General features: G+C 54.3%; 1 protein-coding gene across 2 annotated transcripts in view; it reads left to right on the forward strand.

The window, feature by feature from the left end:
- Positions 1–10815, forward strand: part of SELENOI (selenoprotein I) — a 28981-nt gene extending 18166 nt beyond the window's left edge. Inside the window, exons 4-10 of one of the 2 annotated variants that reach the window (XM_065835207.2) lie at positions 576–650; positions 1114–1376; positions 3801–3909; positions 4808–4856; positions 6092–6272; positions 6800–6982; positions 10383–10815. In XM_065835207.2, the coding sequence (XP_065691279.1) occupies positions 576–650; positions 1114–1376; positions 3801–3909; positions 4808–4856; positions 6092–6272; positions 6800–6982; positions 10383–10499 (977 nt within the window). In that variant the 3' untranslated portion in view covers positions 10500–10815. The remainder of the gene's footprint in view (positions 1–575; positions 651–1113; positions 1377–3800; positions 3910–4807; positions 4857–6091; positions 6273–6799; positions 6983–10382) is intronic. The other variant, XM_065835208.2, reaches the window with a different exon arrangement.
- Positions 10816–11032: the final 217 nt, after the last annotated feature.

Below are 11032 nucleotides of genomic sequence, written 5' to 3' on the forward strand. Positions count from 1 at the left end.
ACTGGACCTATTGTCAAAACACAGTTAAGTGGGAGAAATCCCAGTTTCTTGGGGTTGCCTTTATCGGTAGGCAGACAAGGATTGGTTTTAATATGTCAGGCTTTCAAAAGCTCGGGTGGCATCGGTAGCTGTTAGCTAAGGTATCAGCCATTGGAATAACCTCCCCAGGGAAGCAGTGGGTTCTCCAGCATTGCACACATTGAAGATTCAGCTGGACAGGATGCTGGGCCAGCTTGGCTAGACCAGGCTTTACTGAGAAAGGTTGGACCGGATGATCCTCGAGGTCCCTTCCAACCCGGTGTTCTGTGATTTCACAGAATCGCTGTTCCCCTCAGATCTCCATGGGCTCCTGGGAGGCTGCTGCCAACAAGCTGTGCCTCTTCCTTCTATTTCCAAATGCACCCTTGGGCTCCTCGAGTTGCAGATGGCGAAGCTAACGTCTCAGTTTCACTGAGTTGTGTAGGTGCTTTGTCTCGATGAGCTCCGGTCCGTGTTGCTGTGCCTCTTGTGCCAAAATAAACCCGTGGAAAGCCCGTGCTGAGCTGTCCTGACTTGGGTCTTTCTGATCTCCGCAGCTCCCGATCACCAGCACGTTCCAAGCGGAGTGTGGATCATCGTGGGCCTGCTCAACTTCATGGCCTACACGTTAGGTAAGGCTTCAGCTGATTGAGGGGTCTGTGTCTGTCGTCTGTTGGTGCTGCGGCTGCACCTCATGTCTGAGCCTGCTGAGAAATCTCTGATTCTGGGCTTCTGCCACCCACTAATCCAATCCTGCTCGAGCTGCTGCAGAGGTTTTTGGGAGCTACTTCGCAAAGTGGATAAAGGACGTTGTACCAGAGCAGCTGATGTGAAAGGAGGATGCTGGAGCTGACTTGAAGATGAATTGTGAAATGCCATCTTTAGTCTATTTTAAATAAATAAATATGATCTCAGGCTTCGTTGCATTTTTCAGCTTCAAGTAGAGCAAGGGCTGGGAAGTGCCCTTCCTGTTAGAGGACGGAGGGGGTGAGAGCTGCTGTTCACCGGCTGCACCCTTCGTCAGTGCAAACGGGCCCCTTGCTCTGCGTGGGGGTGTCCAGCGAAACCCCCTGTTTCTCCTGTTTCTCTTCGCAGACGGCGTGGATGGGAAACAGGCTCGGCGGACCAACTCCAGCACGCCCCTGGGAGAGCTCTTCGACCACGGCCTGGACAGCTGGGCCTGCGTGTACTTTGTCGTGACGGTTTACTCCACCTTCGGACGGGGCTCCACGGGTGTCAGTGTCTTCGTTCTCTACCTCCTCTTGTGGGTGGTCTTGTTTTCATTCATCCTCTCCCACTGGGAGAAGTATAACACAGGGATTCTCTTCCTGCCCTGGGGATACGACATCAGCCAGGTGGTGAGTACCGACCGCGGCCGCTCCTCGGCTTCCGCAGAGCCTGAACACACCAGTAACGTGCCTGGGGTGCAGTAGTGCCGGCCGAGGGGTGCGAGGGGTGCCCACAGCTCTGCTACGTGCCCAAAACCTCGGAACTGGGTCACTGCAATGCTGGCTGGAGGTGGGTGTCTGTCTCCAGGCCTGGAGGAGGAGGAGGAGGAGAAGCTCTCCAAGACTTGCGTGACTTTGAGGTGTAATTGCTCAAAAACACGTCACGTGGCACTGCAGTTCGACTGCTCAAAACCCGTTAAATCCAAGGAGGTTTGTGCGTTTTTGTTTTGTTCCGAGTAGCTTTTGTGGGTGAGCTATCCGCAAAAGATGAGGCTTAAAGAATGGATCTTGCATTGTGTTTCCACTGCCTGTCTTCTGCTGCCCTAAGATGCAGGTCTTGGCCACCCAAATCATTCCTCTAATTAGTTTCCTGCATTATACCAACATGGGTACATTCAAGTCTAGAAGTTTGGGGTGTCTTGTGGGCCGAGCAGGATGTGTGCCAAAATGAAGGACAATAACTAATTGGCACGTTAATCACTGTGCCTGGAGCAAAGGCCCCTGGGGAGCTGCCCCTCTGCGCCGCAGTAACCAGGCAGTGGGTGTTGGGACTGACAGTGATGAACCCTTTGGCGTGTCCATCTCTCCCTTGTCTGCACAAAGCTCTGAAGAGCCCACCAGAACTGGGAGCAAGCCAGTGTGCGCCCAGGTAGCCAAGAGGCCACCAGCATCCTGGCTGGGACCAGCACTGGGGTGGCCAGCAGGCCCAGGGCAGTGACCGACCCTGTGCTGGGACCTGGGGAGGCCAAACCGCCAATCCTGGGGGCAGTTCTGGGCTCCTCATGCCAAGAAAGGCCTTGAGGTGCTGGAGCGAGTGGAGAGAAGGGAACGGAGCTGGTGAGGGGCCGGAGCACAAGTGTGATGGGAGTGGCTGAGGGACCTGGGGGGGTTCAGCTGGAGAACAGGAGCTGAGGGGAGACCTTCTGATCTCTGAACTGCCTGAAAGGAGCTTGGAGCCAGGGGGGTCGGGCTCTGCTCCCCAGGAACAAGCGCCAGGAGCAGAGGAAACGGCCTCAAGTTGCCCAGGGGAGGTTGAGGTTGGATCTGGGAACAATTTCTTCCCCAAAGGGCCGTGGGGCATTGGAACAGGCTGCCCAGGGCAGTGCTGGAGTCACCATCCCTGGAGGGCTGGACAGACGGACATGAGGTTCTTAGCACATGGGGCAGGGACAGGGGTGGGTTATGGTTGGATTCAGTGAATTGAGGGTGTTTTCCAACCAAAATGATTCTGTGTTTATAAGCTCTGGATGATACAATTCACCTTTACTGCTCATGGCTGTCCTTCCTAGCCAGGAACTGCAATAATTGCATTCATTGCAGTAATCGTCTCTGCTAACAAAAACAGACTGTAGCTGGTCCCCTCTGACTCTGCTCTGACCCCTTTCTCCATAAACATTGCTTAACCCTAATGCTTTCAGCTCTCTCCCCGTTGCAGAAAGGCAGGGGCTGGAGGGCTAAGCCACCCTACAGCGAGTTTCACCCGCTGCAGGGCTCCTGTTAAAGCTCGTGAGCTTTTCCCTGGGATTGCTTCAGCAGATGGATAAGAAAGAGTCCCAGACAAAGCCTCCGGAGTTGGTCACTCAGTTCGTGATATAAAATTCGTGTCTCTCCGTGCTTCAGGCACCTCGTGAGTTGAAGATGTGTGAGGGCATCTTCACTCTGCTCAAGGAGCAGCTCCTGCCGTGTCCTGCTGGAGAGCGGCCAGAGGAGCCCCAGGAATGACCCGAGGCTGGAACAGCTCTGCTGGGAGGACAGGCTGAGAGAGCTGGGGGGTTCAGCTGGAGAACAGGAGCTCCGGGGAGACCTTAGTGTGGCCTTTCTGGACTTAAAAGGGGCCGAGAAGAAAGATGGGGACAGACTTTTGAGCAGGGTCTGTTGTTACAGGACAAGGGGTGATGGTTTAAACTAAAGGAGGGAGATTCAGGCCGGACATGATGCAGAAATTGTTTGTGCTGAGGGTGGTGAGAGCCTGGCCCAGGTTGGGCAGAGAGGTGGTGGCTGAACCATCCCTGGAGACATCCCAGGCCAGGCTGGACGGGGCTCTGAGCACCCTGAGCTGCTGAAGATGTCCCTGCACATGGCAGGGGGACTGGGGGAGCTTTAATGGTCCCTTCAACCCAAACCATCCTGTGATTCTGTGTCCTTCTCAGCAGCTATTGCACTTCTTAGGCCTCATCTTCTAAGATGGGATGTTTGTGCATTTTTATTTCTGTGTTTTATTTTCTCCTTGCTGCCCCTGGTGCAGCTCAGAACCCGCTCCCGGAGCTGCTCTCCCGCGCTCCCCGGCGTCCCCGTGGTGCCGCTCACGCCGGTTTCTCCTGTGTTCTCTTTCAGACCATTTCAATTGTCTACATAGTGACAGCCGTTGTGGGAGTTGAGGCCTGGTATGCACCTTTCCTGTTTAATTTCTTATATAGAGACCTATTCACTACAATGATTATTGGTAAGAAACTCCATGTTGAAGCCTGTCTTTTAAACTCCACCTTTTTCACGAAACCAAATGTCTTAATTCTATGATAACGCTTATTCAGATGTTCTTGCTCTGTTTAATTTTGCTTCATCTGTTTGCCTCTTTAGGCGTTCATTGTAACTACTTAATTTCAAATCGAGTTGAATTGTTGTGTTACATGTAACGCTTGCACTTTTCTTAATCAGGTGGATATTCCCAGTTTGCCTTTGGTAGCCGTAGAACTTCACATTTTAATAATAAACACACTTTTCCCCTATGGAAGAGCACAGTGCCTACATTGGCTGCTCTTGTGTGCTTGGATAGGAGCTGGGTTATTAAAACCAGGAATATTTGCAGCTCTGATAAAACACTTAAAGGTAGATAAACACGGAAAGGGTCGCGATAGACTCTGAGGGGTTTGAGTGTAGCAGATGTTTCCTCTTGAGGTCCAGAACTTCCAAGTCTAAGGCTCTTTGTATCATTTGTCAAGTTAAATGACAAGAACGTTTTGGACAGTGGGAACTGTGGGAGAAAGGGTAAATGGGCTTTATTGTGAAGACTGAAAACTGTTGTGCGCAGCCACGCCACTTGTGGAGTTTGTCTCATTGGAGGCAATGTTGTAATTAAACTGTTTGAAGCGTAATACTGGGCTCATTAATGCGACTTTTAAAAATGGCAATGTCTTTCATTTATAGCAGACCTTGACTTGTAATTAAAACTCTTTGGAGAAGAGTTCCGAGCGCCTACTTTTAAACATGCCGAGCTGTTCCTGGTGCGCTTCGGAGCTGTATTGGTTACACGCAGCTCACGCCAGAGCACGCCCAGCCGGTCGGGGCCGCACGTGGTGGGCTCCCTGTGCCACGGGGCAGTAACGCGGCTCTTTCTCTTCCAGCCTGTGCGCTCACCGTGACGCTGCCCATGAGCCTCTACAACTTCTACAAGTGAGTGTTTTCTGCCCCCAAGCTTCCCCCCTGCACCACCACCTTAGTGAGAGCTTCCAAAGCCTCTGAGAACGTGGTTTCCTTAGTTGTTTTCAGATGAGTGTCTTCAGCGTAGTAAAGTGGCTCTGATGCACCAGAAAGTCCCAGTTTACAGGGTGTACTGGGAGGAGCGGGCTGGCAGGCTGCTCTGCTGGGTCTTGCAGAAGGGCCTTCAGCTTTTTTGGGGTTGTCCTGTTGGTCACAACCCAGACAAGCAGGTGCTTCGTTAATTTGGAGCATGAGTGTGATGGGAGCGGCTGAGGGACCTGGGGGTTCAGCTGGAGAGCGGGAGCTGGGGAGAGACAGGGACACAAAGAAACGGCCTCAAGTTGCGCCAGAGGAGGTTGAGGTTGGATGTGGGGAACAATTTCTTCCCCAAAGGGCTGTGGGGCATTGGAACAGGCTGCCCAGGGCAGTGCTGGAGTCACCATCCCTGGAGGGTTGGACAGACGGACATGAGGTTCTCAGGACATGGGGCAGGGACAGGGCTGGGGGAACAGTCGAGAGAGGTTCTCCTGCCCCTCTGCTCTGCCCTGGGGAGACCACACCTGGAATCTTGTGTCCAGTTGTGGCCCCTCAGTTCCAGAAGGACAGGGAACTGCTGCAGAGAGTCCAGCGCAGCCACCAAGATGCTGAAGGGAGTGGAGCATCTCCCGTGTGAGGAAAGGCTGAGGGAGCTGGGGCTCTGGAGCTGGAGAAGAGGAGACTGAGGGGGGACTCATTCCTGGGGATCAATATGGAAAGGGGCAGTGTCAGGAGGATGGAGCCAGGCTCTGCTGGGTGACAACCAGTGACAGGACAAGGGGCAATGGGTGCAAACTGGAACACAGGAGGTTCCACTGAAAGAGGAGAAGCAACTTGTTGGGGGTGAGGGTGTCAGAGCCTGGCCCAGGCTGCCCAGGGAGGTTGTGGAGTCTCCTTCTCTGCAGACATTCAAACCCGCCTGGACCCCTTCCTGTGGAACCTCAGCTGGGTGTTCCTGCTCCATGGGGGGATTGCACTGGATGAGCTTTCCAGGGCCCTTCAACCCCTGACACTCTGGGATTCTGTGAACAGTTGGGCTCGATGATCTTGAGGGGCTTTTCCAACCAAAATCATTCTATGATCTGCAGCAGAACAGCCGATGACATTTTGCAGCCCTCTCTGAAGGCAGCACGGACTGCAGCTCCATGTATTTTCATTCCTTTGCATTTCAGGGCCTATAAAAATAACACCTTGAAGCACCACTCTGTGTATGAGATCATGCTGCCGCTGGTGTCCCCGGTGCTGCTCTTCCTGCTCTGCACCACGTGGATCTTCATGTCCCCAACAGACATCCTAGAGGTCCATCCCAGGCTCTTCTACTTCATGGTTGGAACAGCCTTCGCTAACATTTCTGTAAGTGGCTTTTCCTCTCTGCTCCGGTTTACCCCTGAAAAGTGTCAAGTGTCAGGATGCTTGGGAGGCAGGGATTCAAAAAGAGCACTCAAATGTGAGGAGGGGAGATGTGAAGATTAATTTAACTTCTGTTTTACTATGATTGAAAAACAGGGAAGCAGGCAGGGTTTGGGATCTGCAGCTCTCACTCTTAAGAAACCAGATAATTGGTTACATTGAGCTTGATCACACACACGCACATCCTCTGTGTTGTGAATGGCAAACTGCTAATACAGGAGGAGTTCTTGCTTCTTTTGGGGTGTAAACTTCAAACTGGGGGGCTAAAGCTTGAGTGCAAATGTGGTTTTGCTGCATATTGCGCCTGTGCTTGCTGGAGGCCTTAACTAAGCAAAGAAAGTGAGAAGCTCGGGGAAACCACAGGCAATCAATACGTGTAGGTGTGCGACCAACCTCTGTGTGCTCTGGACAGCTCTGGGCTTGCAGAATCAACCCCGGGCGTGAGTTCTGACCACGTTCTCTTCCCGCAGTGCCAACTGATCGTCTGTCAGATGAGCAGCACGCGCTGCCAGCCTCTCAACTGGATGCTGCTCCCCATCGCGGCCGTGCTCGCCGTGGTGCTGGCCGGGCTCGCGCCCCACAGCGAAACGCTTCTCCTCTACCTGCTCACCGCTTTCCTCACCCTGGCGCACATCCACTACGGGGTGGTGGTGGTAGGTGAACTCAGCGCTGGGGATTGGGGTTTGGATGCTGGGTTTGGTGCTTAAAAATGGGAATGCTGGGGAGGATAACTGGGAGCACCGAGCTCTGCTTGTGCCTCCTCTGGCTGTGCCAAACTGGAGCTGCTTCCTGACAAGGGGCTTAATCATAGAATGTCCTGAGCTGGAAGGACCCACCAGGATCATGGAGTCCAACTGCTGTCCCTGCACAGGACACCCCACAGGTCACCCCGTGTGTCTGAGGACCCTGTCCAGTCTCTCCTTGAACACTGTCAGGTTGGGCCGTGACCCCTCCCTGGGAGCCTGTTCAGTGTCCAGCACCTCTGGGTGCAGAACCTTTGCCTCATGTCCCACTGACCCTCCCCGGCACATCTGCTGCCGTTCCCTGGGCTCTGTCACTGTCACAGAGCAGAGCTCACCCTGCCCCTCCTGCTCCTGCTGAGGAACCTGCAGCCCATGGGCTCTGCCCTCAGTCTGCTCTGCTCCAGCTGAGCAAACCCAGGGACTGCAGCCGCTCCTCACACGGCTTCCCCTCCAAACCCTGCACCAACGTCGCAGCCTCCTCTGGACACTCTCCAGCAGCTTTATGTCCTTTTCCCCTGTGTCCCCAGCCCTGCACACAGTGAATGCTGCAGGTGAGGCCGCCCCAGCACAGAGCAGAGCGGGACAATCCCCCCCTGCCCGGCTGCCGTGCTGTGCTTGTCACATGGGTTTGAAAGACACTTCACACGATGTGACGGAGGGGCTGTTGTACCAGAGATCAGTTGAAAAGAAACACTCACATCTCTGCTGCTGTGTTTAACTCAGCCCAGCTGCAGCTTGGGGAGCAGCGTGGGTGTATGTGAGCCGGCGTGGGTGACCCGCACCCTGGGACATGGGAGAGGCGGCTCCAGCAGGTGCCAGGTCTGCACGTGGGGCAGGACAGCTTAATTTGGGAGCCTTGGTATAAAAAGTTAAACGTGTGTTGGTGTTACTCTGACTGCTGAGTCCAATCTGCGACCTCGCAGGCGTGCTCTGCGCTGGAGTCACTGGGAGAGCCCATATGGACAGGGACGTCCCTGCGAGGGGACATGGGGACACCGCAGCTGCAGTGGCTCCTGCAAGGGCTGCGTGGAGATCCAGGGACTGATCTGCTCCCCGTGCTGACTCCCTGAATTTGGTTTAAGAGAGAAAACAAACTCAGAGGAGACCGAGTCCCATTAGGAATGTCCCAAGAAGCTGCTGAGGAACTGGGCGAGGCTTAAAAGAGATGCTGAGGGGTCTGGAGCATCTTTGTGATGAGGAGACTGAGAGAACTGGGGCTGTTGAGCTGGAGAAGAGAAGCTGAGAGGGATGTGATCAATGGATCAATAGCTCAGGGTGGGTGTCAGAGGATGGAGCAGACTCTGTTCAGTGGTGCCCAACGCCAGGGTGAGGGGCAACGGGCACAGACTGAAACCCAGGAGGCTCCATGTGAACATGGGCAGAAACTTCTTTGCTGGGAGGTGCCAGAGCCTGGCCCAGGCTGCCCAGAGCGGGTGTGGAGTCTCCTTCTCTGAGACATTCAAACCCGCCTGGACCCACCTGTGTGATCTGCTCTGTGACCCTGTGTGAGCAGCTGGGTTGGACTGGGGGGTCTCCAGAGGTCCCTTCAACCCCAACCAGCCTGGGGTGCTGTGACCAACACCCTCCTGGGGACCCCCATCCCCTGGGACCCCCAGCTCTTACTGTGGACCCTCCAGAGTCCAGTTTGAACTGTAATTACAGCAAAGAAGGAATAGCCAGGTTGTCTTGTCTTTCCAATTAGTGTAATGAGGCTTCTGTGCAAGAAGGATTTGAATAGCTAAGAAGCTTAAATAAATTTGGTCTCGGGATCATAGCTGGAGACGGGGATGACCGGGTGGTGTAATCCTGCCTGCCCGGGCTCGCCCGGCCGCTGCCGCGAGCTGCTCGGTGCTCTGCTCCCATGAATTTCTGTTTCCCTCCTTCCCCCCACCTCCAGTTTTCCAAGGGCCCATCTGGGTGGTCGTCTATTTTAGGATATAAGAGCTTTTATTGAGCTGAAGAGCCTTGTAAGGCTCTGTGAGTGGAACATAATCCCGAACTGCTCTGACTTTGGGAGTAACGACTGGGGATAAACCTGCCCGGACGCTGTGCCCAGCTCAGCCTCTGCTCCAAAACTCTGGCGCTGGGGTCACCTCCGCTCTGTGACCCTCCTGTGTGTGTTCATGGGCAATGCAAAGTACTCAACCCCCAGTTTGAATTGTGAGTCATCGAATCGCAGAATCACAGGATGGTTTGGGTTGAAGGGACCGTTAAAGCTCCCCCAGTGCCCCCCCTGCCATGACAGGGACATCTTCACCAGCTCAGGTTGCTCAGAGCCCCGTCCAGCCTGGCCTGGGATGTCTCCAGGGATGGTTCAGCCACCACCTCTCTGCCCAACCTGGGCCAGGCTCTCACCACCCTCAGCACAAACAATTTCATTACATCCATCCTGAATCTCCCTCCTTTAGTTTAAAACCATCACCCCTTGTCCTATCGCAACAGGGGAGTAAATGGAGTCAGGGAGCATTTTTTCACATTCATATTTGAGATTAGCAAATTAATTTATGCAAAATATTAACAATTCTCCTGGGAGGGGCGGCGAGGGAGCAGCAGCCCGGGCACGCAGGGTTTCACTCTGTGCTCAGATGTTCCTGCCTCCTGCTCCTGAGGAGCACAGGGTGGAGGTGAGTCTGCTCCTGGGCAGCACAGCCTGTCCCTTGGCAAGCTGCACCTCGCAGGGCCACATTCCTGCTTGTCCCCAACTGGGCCAGGGCTCAGGTCCGGGGCAGGGCAGCCTGGCTGGCCCCACAGCACGAGGTCCAAATCTGCTGCGCCTGTGAGGTGCACAATGGTGGGGAAACTGGTATGGGAAGGTGGCAGAGCTTTGTCAGCCCTACAGGGAACCGGTCTGGTGCTCTGCTCGCTTTGCTCTGCTGGGAGGACAGGCTGAGAGAGTTGGGGTGTTCAGCTGGAGAAGAGAAGCTCGGGGAGACCTTAGTGTGGCCTTTCCGGGCTTAAAAGGGGATAAGAAGAAAGATGGGGACAGACTTTTGGGCAGGACCTGTTGCGATAGGACAAGGGGTGATGGTTTTAAACTAAAGGAGGGAGATTCAGGATGGATATAGTGAAATTGTTTGTGCTGAGGGTGGTGAGAGCCTGGCCCAGGTTGGGCAGAGAGGTGGTGGCTGAACCATCCCTGGAGACATCCCAGGCCAGGCTGGACGGGGCTCTGAGCACCCTGAGCTGGTGCAGATGTCCCTGCTCATGGCAGGGGTGGCTTTAGCGGTCCCTTCCCACCCAAACCACCCTGTGATTCCTGCTCATCCCTCCAGCCTCTCTAACCCAGTCCCGTTGTGTTCTTTGTCCCCAGGTGAGCCAGCTGAGCAGGCACTTCAATATACGGCCCTTCTCGCTAAAGAAGCCCACGCCGGATTGACTAGGAGTGGAAGAAGAGAAAATCGGCTTGCGATCCGCAGAAGTACTGTAAATAACTGCTGCAAATACCTGTAAATAACTTCAACCATCGCCACAGATCTAAACCGATCCTCTGGACAGACATCAGGACAAAGTCCGCACGGTACCCGGTGCAGCCGGGCAGGACTGGTACGGGGCAGCGTCCGCTGCTGTTCAATGAATGCAAACTGTCGTTTTTTGGTGAAACTGGACGAGGAGGGGTCGCCTTTCGGGTCACTATTACTGTATATTAGACCAGCTGAATGTTCCCAGTGAAACCTCAACTGCAGCTCTCGCTCAGGTAAAGCCGCTTGGGGATGCAAATGGCTTTACCTGAGCGAAGCGTCGTGATCGGAACAGCTGATTCCTGCAGGGTTGGGGGTCCTGTCTGTCCCTAATCCTGCGAGAGAGCCCCGGTCCCGGCTGGTGCTTCAGGAGCAGATGGGGACGGTTCTCCCACCCTCTCCGGTCTCTGCCTTCCTGCACTCACCGATTTGGGGAAATACTTGCGCCTCTTATGTTTTTTTTAAAGAAGAACACACACAAAAATTCCAGTGATATTCTATT

Source organism: Patagioenas fasciata, chromosome 3, assembly GCF_037038585.1.
Source record: "Patagioenas fasciata isolate bPatFas1 chromosome 3, bPatFas1.hap1, whole genome shotgun sequence".
In the NCBI taxonomy this organism is placed as follows: domain Eukaryota; kingdom Metazoa; phylum Chordata; class Aves; order Columbiformes; family Columbidae; genus Patagioenas; species Patagioenas fasciata.